This window comes from Gavia stellata, chromosome Z (assembly GCF_030936135.1).
Source record: "Gavia stellata isolate bGavSte3 chromosome Z, bGavSte3.hap2, whole genome shotgun sequence".
NCBI classification, from domain to species: domain Eukaryota; kingdom Metazoa; phylum Chordata; class Aves; order Gaviiformes; family Gaviidae; genus Gavia; species Gavia stellata.
In genome coordinates, this window is record NC_082637.1 from 47,003,902 (window position 1) to 47,022,593 (window position 18,692).

Consider the following 18,692-nt stretch of genomic DNA (forward strand, 5'->3'; position numbering starts at 1 on the left):
TGCTTCTTTCACCTATCAGAATACTTCCAGTTCCAGCAAGCTTATATTAGATCACGACATCCCAGGATCAGTTGATTCTCGATCTCTAACGAATGCACTCACCTTTGTGTTTCAGACATTAAATAAACAAGCTTCGCTTTGACCATCTGGGAGAAACACACTGTGACCCTTGGGCAGAAAAAATTCACATGTAATAATCTGTCCCACTTCCCCACTACGAGTCCTTTCTATCGCCATTTGTAGAGCTGTTCTCACAGTGCACAGATTGTCTGGTTACCTCTCATATACAAGCAACTGAAAGATACAGGAACATTAGCTTAACTGCCCAAGCCTTCCTAGAACTTTTCATGCAAAGTTTTAGAAACTGTATTCCTAGGTCTTCTAATTCACATCTGCAGAAACCTCATACTGTATCACTCAAAAATAATTCAAGGCCAAAGTAAGACTGAAAGAAATCTCAATGAGAAAACAGAGCAAGAAAAAAAAAAATTCACTAGTGTGGCAAACCTCAAAAACAGCCTACTTATTTGCAGCCTACTAATATACTATATAGAAGAGTAATTCAAGCGCTATAGATATACTGAATAAGCTATGGCTATTAAAAATAAGCGAATAGGGAAAAAACTTTATTAAATATAGTATCTTATAGCAAAGTTATCTCTGGGAAATACGGCAATAATCAAAGTACTTTTATTTTTCTAAAAAGTAAGTAAATCTATGCCTACCCAGCTTTAGTGGATTCTTTCTCTGACTTGGCCTACAATTTCAAATTCTGAAATGAGCCTTAACAGATTTCTTTGTATCATGTCATATTCATTTGAGACCAGTCTAAAACAAAACTTAGTCAAAACTAAGCATTCTTAAATCTGTGAATAAGCTTTGTTTTTCTCTTTTAATATATTTTTTCCAGTGTTTTAAAGGAAACACTATGACAAGTCTTAAAGAAAACACCGGACTACTGCAATACTCTCCCTTTGCCCTCTCAAACTGACAGCAATAATCAGAACTACGTTGTTGTGACCCTCTGAACTAATATTCTTAAATTACATTCTTGTACTCTTAAATTACATTCCCTAATGCTACCTGTAATAATTACTACACATGGTATGTTTGAAAAGAGACAAGTTTAATTACACAGGAACAGAAATACCATAAAAATAGCTTTCTAGCTAGCTAGTATCCTGTTTCTGAAAACAGTCAAATGCAGAAGCCTTAGAAAAACTTGCATGAACAGAGCAGGCATCTAGTTGTATCTTCCTTATCCTTCCTTCCTAGGGGCTTGGCTGCCTGTGCTCAAGGCCAGCTGTCATACAGTGCTGTGCCAGCAAGAGCTGTAAAAAGCTGGGTCCTTCTGGCTTCACTTGGGAACTGCATTTAAGCTCAGGCAAACAAGGCTTTTGGTCCTTGCCTGAGCTACGTTGCAGCCGTGCCTGTGGCTGGTCACGCACCTCACTGCTCTGGAGCCTGACCCATGGCCATGACTTCCCGGCTTGACGTTGGACCTGCCTCATCATTGTGGACATGGTCTGGTGATCACTGGACTCACGGCTAATCCTAGTGCTTGTTACTGGACTTGCTCTGCTCTTCTTGTGCAACTGTGCTGTTTCTGCGTGAAGCCACAGCCACACCTGCCTTCTAGTCACCTGTGGATCCTGACCCGCCTTCCCCCGTGAGCAGCCTACCCTTGGTTCTCTCTCACACCAACTGTGTCCGTGTCCATTTATCTACACTCAACTTCCTCTGTCATGTAATGACCTCAATACTCAGCCTCACAAGGTGCCACTAACAAGTCTTTTCAATTCACTGCTGTCTTTAATACTCTCAGGTCTTACACAAATTTAAATAGCTGATCTACACCTAAGTTTTACCTCACTGAGGTTTTTCCAAATGCTGATGGGATTTTCCAGTAAATAGCAATTCTGTCCAAGGTCTGAATCTACCTTTGGAAATGCTATATTTAGAGGTGAAAAGTGTTTGACTACTAAATTTATCCTCAGACCTTTTTCCTGAGTGGCCACAACTGGTTTATTATCATTTAGGCTGAAGCTTGACTTCCACCAAAAAAAACCCCCAAACATTTTACTGCATGAACTAAGGCCAGTAAAAGAGTAGAAGTTCTTACTCTTGCTTTTGTTAGGCCCATGATACAAACAGCATTTTCCTATTTCAACTGGCATGACTGCAGTAATACCATCTCCATTTTTTTGCAGAAATGGTCACAAGAATTGAGGATTTTTTCTTAAATTAGTCCCCTCTATTTCTCAAACTCTTTTCATGAACTGCACAGAAAGCATATTAAACAGTTTTGCACAATGATACACTCAACAAGGATGGTTCAGGCAGCTAGATTAAGTACATAAACTGCATTCTGAAGACTTTTTATACAGTCCATCCACATACATGACACACTTCCTCAGTACAATCTGTCTTGCTATACACTTCTCCACAGGTATGTTACACCTATGCAAAGACATTTTTGCTTGTTTCGTTTAACTCAGAAGTTCTGCTTCTTTCAAAAATGGCTTGGAGCTTCTGACCGTATTCTTTTATTGTTGGGTTTGGGTATTATTTTCTTCCAGAGTCACAGAACTTCTTCATTTTTAAAAACATGCTGCTGCATTCTCTTGAGACAAACTGGCTGCTGTACCCAAACCAAATGACAGCTAAAGAAACAAAAGCAGTTTTCCCTATGGAGAGGGCTGAACTTGAAAACATTTGCTTTGTTTTCCTAAGAGCAGCTATTAAACCTTGATGTCACAGCAAGCTTAATTATCTGGCACCAATCAGCAATGTCTCTCCTTGTGTGTCATTATCAGATATTCTCTTTTTAAATATTTAATCCAGTAATCTTTCAGTGGTTTTTCTTTGGGTTGGTTTTCTACATGGCCAAAAAATGTACCACTCAGGTGTTCTTCAGAACAGCCAGCCTTCAGCAAAGAGTCATGGAATATTTAGGCCTCTTCAGCTTTATTCTGCACTTTGAGTATTACTCTTCTGAATTGGAAGGTTTTATTGTTTATTTTTTTTTACCCACTGCCCCAGCTCCTGGCAAAAGTTATGAAGCTCCACCAAGTATTTTTAGATCTGCATGCCCTTTCAGCTCATCTTTGATTTGCTAACTGTCTCTGACAAAATGAGCACTCCATCTCCCCATGCTTTAGCTTTGACTGACACAAGCTTTTTTGTTTGCTTTTGACAAAACTCTAATTGTCAAATTGCTGCTTAACAAATACAAGGCATCAGAAGTTAGGTCTATACCTGCTAACATGTGTCTCACCACTGTTCCAAATCCTGATCACACTGTGATCTCCCACCTGTGAGTCAGCCCTCAAGTTTGTAAGACTGGGGTTTTTTCAGTCTTATTTACAAACTGTTTTACCGAATTTACTGTTTTCATTTTCCTTATGCATTCTCTAAAACATCTCATTTTTATGTTTCATTTTACACAATATATGTGTGTATAGCTTTTGCATACATGTCTGAAATCACAATTCACCCAGCTTCCACTGGTTGAATTAACTGAAAATTGTTTTAAAACACCAATTAATTTAACTCAAATAATGACAAAAAGGAAAGCTGCCTTCTGACTTTTCTGGGTTTTAATACCATTTTCTTTGATAAAATGGCACATCCGAGTCTTTTTTATGTCCTTTCAGCTATACAGGGGGTGGGGTGTTGGCATTTAACCTGTTCTATCTACAGTCGGAACAGTTTTTAAATTTTTGCTAGTATACTTAACCGAAAAACCACTCTAGAATAAAGTACCCTTCAAATACCTGTTTCATTCTGCTCCTGAGGTCTAGTCTAAGAGTCTGCATATGCACTGTGTATCAAGAGAGGTGGACTAGGTGAGCAAAACACAATTTTTCAGTCATTGTCATTATTACATATTTAAACTTCTTTGTACAACATGGTGGACTGAGAACTACCCAGAAGCTAGGGTGGCGCAAACACTTCTGATCCTTTACTACTTAAATAAACACTGGTAAAACCGTCAGTTTAACTGTTATGACAATGACATTCGCTCAGGTATGTTTGCTGTTCTATAGTCAGCTTCATTATTAAACAACAGATCAAATTTAAAACAAAAAAAAAGCCTGTATATTTAGCTTCACACATAAAAAATAAAATTATGTAAACAGAACTTTAAACATAGAATTGAGAAGCAGTATCTTTTATGTTTTCCCCTTATATCTGGGAAACATTTCTAAATCAGCTTTTCCTATTCAGAAAGCTAATACGCTTCCTCATTATTCTTTGACTCACAAGTCAAATACAACATTCAGGTTTCTTGGATGCAACTTTGATGGCTTGTCAACTTACAAATGCCATCAAAATTTGCATTTCCCATCCTGTCCACAGGATATGAGCCTATGTGGGATCTTAAATTGGATTAAAATTTTCATGAATTATGAGAACATTAGTAATTGCATTGCATAACAATAAAATTTCTAAAATTACATTAAGTTCCAAGTGCTTCAATGCTCTAACCAATCATGAATTATAAGAATAACCTAAAAATTTCCAAACATAAACGAAACAATATCATAAAAGGCATCACTAGCCTGTAATTATCCAGAATCTCTTGTGTGTTCACAAAAGCCTCCAGAACAGGCAACACTAGCAGCAGGATATTTGGTAGACTGTTTTTGTTTGTTTCCATTTTTATGAGGCATATTTATTTAATAATTGCTCTTAGTTTTAACTAAGAATGGAAAAATTTTGTAACATAGAACAGCTTAAGCAGAAGTATAATGCACAACAGCTAATTCCCAGTTTTTAGTTCTCATCACCAACTCCACTGAATGGCCTGTTCATGTTTACTCTGTAACAGCGTTATTTTATACCCATTAATTTGGTTGCAGAAGTCAAGTTCAACTTGATCCTTCCTTAGACGAAGCATTCATCTTTATTTGTCATCCTCATGACAGATTTGACAAATTAAACACAAACTATGGCATAATAACTGCTTTTCTAACAAAAACCATACAGATGGAACCAGGGAAAGGCCGCAACATTATCACCATTAGTTTAATCCCTAACAACATCTAAAAACAGTGTGTGAGAGTGCATGTTTCTGTGTGTATGCATGTTTGTGTGATGGACACACTGGCAATCACTTAATACAGAGATTGCCATCTACTGGTGTTCAGTGGTGCAAGTTTTCCCAGCTTACTAACGCTTGCTAGAGTTCCTGTGCTAATGCACTGCAAAAGGCTTACTCTTACCAAGGTACCAGAAACAAAAGAATGGATGCTTTGCTGTACCCGACATTGTGCAGAGAATCTCTTGCCTACAGTAAATAAACTTTTGAAAGCAGCAACAATGAAAAAGGTGACAGAATAAATTAAAACATGGAAGCAGCAAACCAAGTAATATGGTGACAGACATACTAAAAACATTTTAAAATAGATAGATGACTTGTCCTTAAAAATACAGTGCATGACCACACATAAATGGGTCACCATCAAAACACGTAATAAGGTTTGCCTAGGGAAAAACAGAGGAGGGGAAATACAAAAAAACCCTGCACTGTTCAGAATACTATTTGCAATTTTATAACAGTGAGGAAAAGGCAGCTGGAGGAAATGTGGTTTCTTTTTTCTAAATCTATTTGCATGATGAGTCTTTCATTGTAACCACTTCAGAATGAAGAATCTTTCCTACACTGTTCACGTACAGTGTTTAATACAACAGATTCTCAGATACTAAGCACCTAAGTACTAAAAAAAATATAAATATGAAGAATTAGTCATTATCATAACAAGAAGTGAAAACACAGGTAGAATTCTTCCACATCTCTGGAATAATTATGGGCAACAAAAGACAAAAATCAGTTCAACTGCATGCACTGTGCATACAGGAAAGAAGATAACGAAATTGATTTTCCTATTAGTGAGTATCCTGAATTGTTGCCAAAAATTTCAGGAATCTTAACACAAAACTCTCTCTAGCGCAAGCATCATTAGACAGCTAAGACTCAAAATAATGCCACACAATCTGGCCAGCAGTGAAGCTGGCTTCTAAATAGAGACTACTATTAAAAGAAAATGTTCATCTTCCCATAGAGCAATATGTATTAGAATGTTGTGAAATGGAAAGCTGTGTACATATTAGTATCACAGAATCACAGAATCACTAAGGTTGGAAAAAGACCTGTAAGATCATCAAGTCCACCATCAACCCAACACCACCATGCCCATTAAACCATGTCCCACAATGCCATGTCCACATGCTCCTTGGACACCTCCAGTGATGGTGACTCCACCACCTCCCTGGGCAGCCTGTTCCAATGCTTCACCACTCTCTCAGTAAAGAATTTTTTCCTAATATCCAGCCTAAACCTCCCCTGGTACAACTTGAGGCCGTTTCCTCTTGTCCTGTCACTCATCACTTGGGAGAAGAGACCAACACCCACCTCTCTGCAACCCCCTTTCAGGTAATTGTAGAGAGCGATAAGGTCTCCCCTCAGCCTCCTCTTCTCCAGGCTGAACAACCCCAGCTCCCTCAGCCACTCCTCATCAGACTTGTGCTCCAGACCCCTCACCAGCTTCATCGCCCTTCTCTGGACACGCTCCAGCACCTCAATGTCCTTCTTGTAGTGAGGGGCCCAAAACTGAACGCAGTATTCGAGGTGCGGCCTCACCAGCGCCAAGTACAGGGGCACGATCACCTCCCTACTCCTGCTGGACACACTATTTCTGATACAGGCCAGGATATAAAACAAATGTAGGTGTACCTGTATGTAATATGAAGAATGCCATCTATTGGTATGTGAGAATATAGACCACTGTTCATAAGTTAGTAAATAGCTATCATAATAAGTTGTCATTACTATGTACTGTGAACAACTGTGTTCAGTTCCAAACTCTTCCTCACATACTCGGCATACTGCATTTTAACAAATAGATATAAGCCATATATCCTGCAAAATAAGCTTCTTCCCATAAAACAGACACAGGAAAAAAATATAATTTTCTTATTCTAAGGTCTTAAGACCTTACTGCAGCCTTTCAATACTTAAAGAGGGCCTACAAGAAAGATGTGGACAAACTCTTCGGTAGGGCCTCTATCGATAGGACAAGAGGTAATGATTTTAAACTAAAAGAGGGTAGATTGAAATTGGACACGAAGAAGGCATTTTTTACAATGAGGGTGGTGAAACACTGGAACAGGTTGCCCAGAGAGGCGGTAAATGCCTCACCCCTGGGAACATTCAAGGACAGGTTGGACGGGGCTCTGAGCAACCTGATCTAGTTGAAGATGTCCCTGCTCATTGTAGGGGGGGGGTGGACTAGATGACCTTTAAAGGTCCCTTCCAACCCGAACTATTCTATGATTCTATAATGAGAATTACAAAGTCTACCTCCCTTTTTCATCTTCTATTTCACTTAAAAACTATTTTGGATACTTTATAAAGATATGATGAGAATCCCTGTATTTCTCAAAGATAATCTAGTCCCTCTCAGTTCCATCATTATTTACTGTGATGCCTTACTATCCTTGTTGTGTTAGAAATATTGAAAATGTTCTGGTAACTCATTCCAAATAGAAGCCAAAATACATTAAACACACATACACATATACGTTTCATGCTCCTGACCTTTTCTTAACTGACTTGTTTCCAGTTTTTCTCAGCTATTCTCCACAACTTTCCCGTAGTTCCATCAATGTCTACTTTCTAACTTCTTTCTTGTAATACTTCTATTTGAATTTGTATAAGACTTCCTCAGAAGTAACTAAATAATCTTGCAAAGTCCCAGTAAATCAATGAGCAACTCTTTCCTGATAAACAAAAGAGTAAATTCACTTAATTCCTAAAATTTTAAGAAATTTCATTTTGCTGAACTCCTGTTTTTGTAACAGTGTTGTTTTTCTTCTATTCCTGAATATTGTTGCCTAACCAAGATGTCCATGAATTAAACTATTAAGAATGACAGATATGGTAATAACCTGATCAGATAGCTGGATGATCCAAGATACGAGCAAAGAAGCACTTGACATCTAAAGAGGAAAGGAAAACCACACACAAGTGCATGGTTATAGTGAGAGGTAACTAAGCATTTCAATGCAGGTGCATCTGTGCCAAGAAGTAAATTACAAATGTTTCCATTTTGAACCATCACTGAGAGACCATCCTTTCACTTTTATTTCATCACAGTCTTATATATATTGCTACATAGAAAGCAAAGGCCTTAAAAACCCATTTTGCTGAAAATTTTGACACAGATTCAGAAGTATGGGTGAAAGGTCAGTGCTTCATTAACTGAACCAACTCAATTAAAAGTGCAGTTTAATTAAAAAGTCAACATGATCATAAAAAAAACCCAGGTCATCCGGAGAACATCACTAAAAATCTCAAACATCCTGTGTTTAATTGGCAGTAAATTTCTTGATCTGGCCTATTTAAGAAGTAGCAATCCGCTGCAAAACACTTTAATACAATTTAATACAAGAGACAGAATTCCATCAAATTTAGTCTAAACAAACACAACGTCAAGAGACATCAAAAGGTTGGCATGTAGAGGACAGGTATATGCCTTCCATTCTTCTGGAAAACAAGACTTCCATTCAGGTCTTTTAATGCATCCTCCACAGGAGGCAAGTCTAACAATACTAAATGGAAAGATCCCACACAGAAGGTCTTGACATTACGTTTTCAGATTTATAACTCAAATTTAAAAAAAAACCAAAACCAAACCAAACCAACAAAAAAACCCTACAATACGCTTTTTACCAGAAACATTTGAGCATTGCTGTTCAAGCAGGGGTTCTACTAAACACATCCCATATTAAGCCAATGGTTTTCAAACATGTTTCCATGTTTGCTATTCAAAAATTAACAAGATGACATTGAAGTTCTGGTATACCTCCTATTTCCCTAAAAAGCAGAGAAACTCCAGCAAGCAAATGTTGCAGTTTTTCTGCAAATACTAAATTTGGCAAAATGGAAATCCTTTACCTGGAAAGACTACGTTTGCATTCTCAAAGAGATACTTTCAAGCGGTGAACTTTCATTGAGTGCTGACAGTGTCCAAAGCTGCTTCCCACTGCATACATTTGGAAATAAGTGTTGTCCACCACCTTTCCACCAACATTGCTTAGCTCAGCAGAAAATTGGTAAGTTAAACTCAAAGAGGGGGAGGCAAGGACTGCAGGCCGTAATTCAGAACCTTGATCTTACAGCAGAAATATCTCAGCAACATTCACAAATGATTAATAGGTGAGTCAGAGTTTTAGAGGCTTTTTTTTTTTTTAATCAGTTTTAGTATTTTCATAGGAACATTATTTCTACAGTTCTGTTGAGGAACTAGAAACTCACTGACACAATAAAATTAAAACTTTTTGAATCAAAACTTTTACATTGATTTGGCATCATACCAGCCTCAGTTCAAAAATTACCCAGAATAACACTGGCAAGAGAAAACATATATGAAATCTTATGAAAGATAAACCACACAAGTTTCATTACGTCTTTCTGGAAAATATAACAAAAATAATTTTATAATTCCAGTGAAATTAAAAATTACTCTTACAAAGAACACCTATTACTTTTGTGGCCATTAACAGAATGTGGCCTTGCACTGGATACAGATACCCAAAAGAACTACACATTTCTAGAATGGAAAATTTAGCCAAGCCCAAAATCCACCTCTAAAAACACGTGCTGTGGCTGACAGGTCTTCCACCCCTATGTTTAAGCTATTATGTGTACACTGTCTTGTTTCTTTGTATTCCTTTGAGCGAAAGTAAAGCATTAGGAAAATACATCTTATATTTAAAAAAAAAAATTTAAAAAAATTTAAAAGAGGGATATTAGCTGTTCCTGTATCACCCTATTTGAAAAGGGATGGGTAGTAACACTCTCACAAGTATGTAAGGCCTTCCAAAACAATACAACAAAGCAGTATGTGAAATAAATTCCAAAGCCATAAAGAATTCAGAAACACAGTTTATAAACTGAGAGCAGAGGAGGAGGTGTGACCAAGTTAATAAAATGGCAATCTACTTCAGATAGCTCTCTAGTTCCTGCAATGTGATTGCAAGAGTAAACCACAGTGAAAGGAAGCTGGTTCTAGCCCCACCAGACAGAAGCCCATGTTAGAACCACACTTAACTGCACAGCTCCAAACCTCTCTGCTCAGAGAAGAACAACTGGAGAAACTAAATCACTTTCTTTCTTAGAGACTAGTTTCACCAGGTCATGATTGATTTCATTAGTGAGAAATCTGTGGCAGCATGTATCTTGGCTTCCTACACTGCATCTGGCTGTATAGAAGACCTATGGAACCTAGATTCCAGCACTAAAATTTAGAATCGTAAAAAAAAAAAATTCTACCATGTTAAACAGCATCTGATCCTAAAAACACTGCAGTCTACATTGTACATTTTAATTGAATTCCAAGTCATATTCTTTGCATGTTTTATTCTATCAGAGGACTTACAGACCTGCATGATCTTGGTTTCTGAAACTTACTGATAATGCAGTTCAAGTGGGTAGCTACCCTTGTTGGCACTGAAAACAACACAGCTTTTCTATGATAATGACAGGGAAGTTGAAAAGTAAGCAAGCATCAAATACATTTTTTGCTATTTCAAAAATGCAATTTAGTAGCTGAAAAAAAAAGACTTGAAATCAGCCTTCCTGTAACGACCTCAGTCAAAGATGCACTGAAAGACCACGAAGTACTCTTTGGGAACTCACGTTTGCCATGACAAAAAGCAAGGTGTAATTTAATAGTCAATGTGCATACCTATAAAGGAAATAAGAATATTCAACATTAACTTGACTGTATAGTATCACTTTCCAATCAGCTATAACTTCGCATTTTTGGAGGAAAATTTTCATGTAAGCCACATTTAAAACCCATAAAACTAGGAAGCAGTCTTGAAAAGGGTTTTTTGTTGCTGTTGTTCTTAAAATTAAACAGTTAATAGTAAGCAGGTAAAGTTATCTATCTCCATTACACACTCCTCTTCATGTTTTGTGTGTTTGTGTGGGTTTTTTTGTTTGTCTGGTTTGCTTTCTTACATTTTCTTTGTTCTGTCATCAACTGAATGTACAGCCAGACATCTCAATTTATTTGATAAATGCTGGCTTACACAGTGAACTACTTTACCTTTTCAAAAACTGAGTATTCCTCCTCAGTGTACGTTGAAGTATTAAGTTAGGGAGATAAAATGAACTCTCAATTGCAGGGCCAAGGACAAGGCTCCTGTGAAGGTCACTTCTGCAGAAGTTGAACGCAGTTGCTATATGTAAACCCCTTTTCCATAACTCCTGTGTCAGCGTGCATGGACCTGATACAGAACCCCATTGTGTGTGGTCATGGATGGCTTTCCACTCATACCCTCTAGGGAGAGCTTAAATCCCTTAGATAATCTATCATTTCATTCCAAGTACAGGCAGGTTTTCCATAATACTAAAACCCTTTTAAGTAGCATTCAAATTTCAGAGCTTTATTTAGAATTAATTTCTGGATTTCAATTCCCATGTAGCCACAAAACTACCTTTCTCCCCACCCCCAAGAATTTGTTTCAGCTATGTATTTTAGACTTTTCGCCATTTTTTCCATAGTGTACCGCAGTGTATTTGGCATCTTCTCCACCAGAGAGCGAGTATCCCTGCTGTTAAGAGCTCTTGCCATATTACAAAGAAGGCTGAGGTCAGATCGAACCAGTGCAGAGTTTGGTCATCCAGTCAATATGAAAACAGCTGATGCAAACCTCAAATTATGGCTCTCATACCAAATGTGTCTTGATCCCTTTCAGTGACAAACTTTTGAGACACACATAATATGGAAAATAAAGCAGTTCAGGAGGAAACAGTGTTAAGTATGCACTAGGTGGGTCAACACACTTACTGTATGTTTTAAATATAAATCATTATCACACATGGCAAAAGAAAGCCTTCAAGAGTAGCAAAATATTTAACTTAGGTTCTTCTGTACAAACAAGCATGATAGTCCTTATTGTATCACAATTGCTGGTGACTAGAATTAAAATGTTGATTAGGAAAAGGAGATAAAAACACTTTCTTCAAAAACTTTTGCGATGATGCACACTGGACAGTAAGAAACTGAGAAGAAATTCTAACAACTATAGAAAACAATTTAATAACACCCTTTCTTTTAATCTCAACTTTTGTATCCTTATGCTGTGCATTTTACAACCTCCCTTACCTATCTTTTTTTTTTTTAATTAGAAGTTTTCCAAGAGCTGTTTCTTTTCCTCCAATCAAAATATGAACATATTACACTTCAGATCATATTATGCTACACCCACCTTAGGCAACTAGGGAAGTGCTGCATGATAAAAATAGCTAGTAAGACATGTTTGTGCTTTGAACTCCTCCATGCCCTCTTCCCTATCACTTTTAGGTTAACTCTTGACCCATCAAGTCACAATGACTATTAAGGTTGATTCAAACACATGGAGTGGGTGAAAAATTCCTGCAGACTACAGTGAGACTTGAATCAAATGCTTACATGTTAGTCATGTGGCAGCGATGCCAAAAGCAGCAGTCCCACCTTCATCCATCCCCAACTGTTTGTTCTTGTTTACTTGATACTTTTTCTTGTATCAGTTCAGTTACATCAATCAGATAAAGCAACTGATCTAGATTAAAACAACTGGTTTTTTTCCCCTCCCAGAAATGGAAGCTATCTGTAGAAGATTGTCTGGGTACAAGTCTCCCTCACCACTTAACATCATTAATGCATATGCTGCTGCTAATAACAAATAAAATGACAAATTTTGCTCTGTTTGATAACAAAGTGCATGCTATTGTGCATCTCCTATGTCATTATGAAGAATATACCCAACTAGCAAGACTATGTTAGAAAACTCAGAAATTTTTTTTGCATCACTTTACTTTGGTATTCAAGCACTGCCACACTGTGAATTCCAAGTATACCAGCCTCAGGAAAAGCCTCTTGAAAAAAGGCTGAAGACAGGAAGAAAATAAGGGTGATTTTAGTTAGTCTTAAGTTGTTGAGAATTTCATGGCATGTGGTACAACCCGCTAAATAGGTACATACAGGCACCCAAGGGCATCTGAAAGTTTGTGAGAACTTACTGCTGAGAACTACCACACCTAAATCAACAATACTACACAGTTCAATACAGTTATTTACCACATAAACATCTGCAGTATCATTACCTATTTTATAATAATTTGTACATCCTAGTATTACATGCATACGAAGATAAACTGACATGTACAAAGTCACCTAGTAAGAAATTAACTACTTATAGAAGCCTAGAAGTACATTCAGCTTTAGCAGACATGTACATAAATAATGATCAGGCTGCTATATTCTCATTAATTGTGAGGACTGTAAGATATAAAAAAAAACACATTAACAATTCCATTAATATTTTTAACCATATTTTGATATGGACCCACAGAGAATGCAAGGACATAAAATCAACAACACTGCACCCTCAAATTGCTGTTCAGCAATGTAAAGCATTAAGCATCAATGTGCTGCAAATTATTTACGTGCTTTGCTAGTTCAGTGTGGAAAAATATAAAATATGAACAGATGTGCCATGCAAAACCCTAAATTTGGGAATAAAGTTAAGGATTCATTATTCCTTAAGTCACTAAATATAAATCCACACACAAGCACTACTCCTCCCCTCTCTGACTGCCTTTGAAGAAAGTTTGGATACAATTAAATTCATAGGCAGGAGATTAAACAAAAGCAAAAGAGAATAAAATTAAAGAGCAAATACAAGCTGTTTTCAAGACAAACTACGGCATTTCTCCAGGTTATTTATTTTATCCTAATTAAAAGGTTCCCTTTTTTTTTTAATAACGCTTCCCTTCTGATTTGTGGTCATTGCTCACTATACACAGTTACAAGACTTGGTGAATCTACTAGGTTAAAAGACATCAAAACTACCCACTTTAAAATGCCACATATTTTTAATACTTAAAATGATAGACTAGCACTGACTGTGTTATAATTAGAGTGATATATACTTCAACACAATATGTATGCAAGTGGTGTTTGGAGCGGTTTCTTAAATGACAGTGTCTCTATGTTATAGATGTAGCACCTTTAAATAATCCATTTAATTCAAAGCAGTCCTGGGAAGGATTCATTCATTTACCCGTATCCAGCTGTTGGCCTTCAGTTCCACAGGGTTCTGTGGTTCACTGCTGTATAGACAACATAAGCACCACATCAGAGTCTTCTGGCTTTCATCTGCAGGAAAAAAAGCAAATAAGGATATATTTAGAGGAAAGAAAAAAAAAAAAAAAAAAGAAAAATCAAAACACAGACAGAATTACACACAACAATCCCTATCCATCCACAAAACTAAAGCCCTAAATATCAGTCTCAATTCACAATGCTTCTACTCTACCAGATTTACACCACACATTTAACGTTATTCATATGAGGTTCTTGTGTAATCCTTTCCTTCAATAGCAATTTAAAAGGTATCAAAGAATTCAAAATCTATACGGTATTTAGATGGTCTTAAGAAACATGCATGACCTAGTGACTAATTTACATAAATAATACTCAAAGTTATCATCAAGGAACTTTCAATTCAGTATATAAATAATATCATTAATAATAAACAATAATCAACAGTAGTAAAATTGTTATTACATTGTGTCCAAAGCTTGCACAACTAAAGAATGCTCACTTCTGAAAAAGTTAAGTTCAAGAAGTATGAAACCGTTCATAACAAGAATGTAAAACATCAAGTTTTCTGTAAGACCATATTAAGATTCTTCATGCTTCAGGAAAATGACATTTCTGCAGAGAGCAGAACAGCTAAATGCTGATGGAGAAAAATCCTATTGTGATTTTCTGTTCAGGATCAGATCAGGTTTTACTTAATTCTAACCCACTGTTGGAAATGAGTTGCCTTCTCTAAAAACCTACTATACTGTCACTGCTCAGATGCACATATATTATTATAGAGGAACTGATTATTTGGAGTAAGCAGCTGAAGTGACATTTAACTCATGATTATTTCCCACAACTTTGTTTTCAATAGGCTTTTTTTTTTTTTCAAATGTTCTTTGGCAGATACCAAGAGTCTCTACACTGAATTTCATCCCAGAATAAAGCTGCATGATTGTAACAAAAATTATGAAAAGTGGATGTCGTATTGTAGCTCTGATATAATATCACTTACTAAGTGATATTATTCTTGTTAAAAATTATACAAATGAGTAATATGACATGAATTTTAGAAATTATATTAGGAGACAATTTGATTATCAAGCTCAACAAGTGATTTCTTTTGTTTTCTGTGTATTTGTTATCCAGGATGTAATAAACAGTAATATTTAGAAGTGCTTTGTTGGCAAAGCCTGAAGAAAAAATAAAAGTTCCATTAAGTAATGCCTGTATTTTCACCAGGTGATCAGAGAAGTTAATATTGATTTAAACCAGTATTCCTCAATAAATGTCCAACAAGCCTGCAGGCCATTACTGACCCCCCACTGACTAACGTCTCTGCATAGAAATGGTTTCTCAAACATACACATTTAACTGACTACAGTTTGGGGTATTCTGCCATTGTGTGTTTCGGGATTTTTTTTTAATATGGATTTTTACAAAGCTAATAATTTTCTAGGATTTTTAAGATTTGAGTTAAAAGAGACATCTGCATACTGCTCAGGAGAAATTCAAAGTATCCTTATACTTTGATTGTAATTATATCCAGCTAGCATTCAGACATCAGCACTAAGAGGCAACTCTATCTCCTTCCTAAAATCCAATATGAAATTAAATGGGAGGAAAAATAATCAAATAGTGGTTTATTTGTTTAAATGACTAAATTATAGACATTTGCTTCACCGAAAATGAAGATTTTAAACATTATTAATTACTAGTCTGTTTTATAAAGTCTGGCTTTTGAGATATAATTCATATAATTGAAAATTATTTAAAAAAAAGTCAAACTATACAGAAAGAGACAGGGGAAAGAAAAAAAATAATCAAGTCTAAATCACCTATCCTGAACGAAGTATACATAGTTCAAGCATTCCTTCTTTTGACTCATCCTATTTATACTGTATAAATACAGTATTCCATTAAGTAATTTTATTTAAGTTACAGTTTTCTTTTGACATTAAAAAATAAAGGAGAGAGGTGAAAAAAATGCATGTAACTGCTTAATTAGACTTCTGGATGAGAATATCTTTTGCTATGCATGATGACTTACTGCATACTATAAAGTAAACTGCATATATAATTGCCTGTCAGAAATGTTAAACAGTATGATAAAAGCTCAAATGACAAAAACAAAGCTTAGATAAATGATATACTGGTGCACTTCGCCAGCATAATGAGTTTACACAGATTTAGCTAGATACATTCAAACCTCAACCTAAGTGAAACCAACCTATACTGGTATCATATCTATGCCAACAGTTCCCAAAAAATAAGGGACTTGTACAGCTTCACAATTTTCCCAGTCAAAATTACTTTTTGGCTACAACCAAAACTGAAGTAGCTTCCCATAGATCTGTGAAAAGAAGGAAAAAGGGTGATACAGTCCTCTTGCTGAAGTACCCAGTGACACTCTGAAGGCCACTCCCAGGTTCACCGTTTTCTTTTCACAACTGCTTTGGAACTGGGGATGAAAGATGTGAAGATTAAGAATAAGGGGGAACAGATCTTAAAATATGGCAGCTGCAAAAGATAATGACATCAAAAGACCAAACACAGAGAGCCACAGAAAACTTACTGGGTTTTTTTTTCCTCCCATTTTTCTAGTAACTTCCCCATGGAAAACATACCATCATGGTATGCACTGAAAACCATTATCAGGATATGAATGAAGGCATTTGATCTTATTATGGCATGAAAGAATGCTCACTACCCAAATAAATACCCAAATTAATACATCCAGAGGAACAAAATTAGTAACTCAAAGTTGGAAATTACATCCCAAAAAAGGTCACGAACTATCTACTGTACTTCTTAAGTAGGTTAAAGTTGTAACTCCAATTAAAGGAATAACAATCTTCTGTAGGAAATTTAAGACAGCTTGAAAGCTGTTTTGTAAAAAATAAAACAACAACAACCAAACAAAAGTCCAAACCTTTATGATTAATCAGATTGCACTTCTTCCCTGCCAGTCTCACCTCAAAAATTAAAAACACACACACACCCCGGAAAAAAAAAAAAAAGAAAAAGAAAAAAAAAGGCAATGTTTTTCTCAGAACACAGTGTGGGTCAATCATCCTATGTTACAGTCAGTTTATAAATACCCTGTCATGAATGGGGCCGGATGCAAGGAACTAATAAGAAAATGCTAATCTTACAGCCAGAAATACTCTTTTTAGAGCTTGTTGTAAAATTTTATTGAAATAGATTAGAAAATGTTGATTAGCTAAAACTGAACTTCCTGTGGGAATTAACATATACATAAGCATGCACGCTCACACACATATACTGACATACAGAGCCACCAAGAAATTCCCCAGCATTTACAGTATTAGTTTGGGATTCAAGACATTTGGGCTCAAAACTCAAACCAGGAGGGTCCTACTGAGAAGATAATCCCTGAGCCCACAGAAAAAACATTGGAATTCCTTACCAAGACTGAATTTCTCATGTATCCGTTGCGGTTCAGGACCACAAGTACAGCCATGAGATTTTCTTCAGTCGTGTTTCCTTCACATTAGCATTCTAAATAAGGCTAACTTGGTCACCTCCTGCTCAGGAGTGTTTATGAGGAGAATATTTTCCCTTGGAGACCACGCTTCCTGCACTGAGTGGTCAGCCATGTCAGCTTCCAGCACCAACAGCATTCATCTAAGGTGACAGGTATTGTGGTTTGGACATGATGCAAAACTATAATGTTTTTCCTCCTCCATTTATTAGCATGAAACACTAAATTGAACAAAATCAGTTCCTTCTACTGTGAGGGTGGCCTGGTCTCAGATAGATGCCTGAACGAGCTATTTGTCCAAATGAGAAATTACATGAAACCCGCTTGAGAGTCAGCATCTGCTATAGCCAGCACTATCTTAAAGAATAACTTCAGAACTAGTGCCAAACAAAATGAACATCTGCTGAATCTAAAATGCCAGCAGTCCAAAGAGCACTCAGGTGGCTCTGAAAAGAGAAAGAGGTGGGAATAGATAAGTAGACATCTTCAGGTCTATTGATGCCAGAAAACCTCCTTGACTCATCTATAAGCATTAAAGTGAAGGATTCCATTTTGAGCAAGTGAAGTTCTCTGAATTGGCTTGCTTGCAACTTTGAGACTAAAAAAAAACCCTATAATGAAACTCCATTCTCTTGCAATCTTCAGAGGTAATGATCAACTTGCAGAAAAAGTGCTTTTCTTGCTTTAGAAAATGCTGAGGGATCCCAAAGAACAGGAAAGAAGTAGAGGAAACCAAGAACGTATTGCTGGGATCGTTGTGAAAAGGAGTCAAAAGCAAAACCAGATGGCTTTCAACTTTGATGAAAAATATAGATGACGCTACTTTGTATACCACAACATATTGTCAGCTCAGAAAAACTGATGGTCTAAAGACTTGTATATTCCAAACAGAAGAAAAGTATGTGTGTAATTGTAAACATCAACAGTTATCAACATTCTCAAAAGGTGGAACTATGATTAAAAAAGGAAACTCTCTATTGTAAAAATAAGTCTATATGAAAAGACTTTTCTCAAAAGGTGCAACAAAAGCACACAGTTGG

The 18,692-nt window shown here is 36.5% G+C and overlaps 1 protein-coding gene across 1 annotated transcript in view; it reads right to left on the bottom strand.

Moving 5' to 3' along the window:
• The window catches only part of FANCC (FA complementation group C), a 72,875-nt gene that overhangs the window by 51,149 nt on the left and 3,034 nt on the right, over positions 1–18,692 (bottom strand). Inside the window, exon 3 of the mRNA XM_059834101.1 lies at positions 14,122–14,216. Coding sequence (XP_059690084.1) covers positions 14,122–14,216 — 95 coding nt within the window. The remainder of the gene's footprint in view (positions 1–14,121; positions 14,217–18,692) is intronic.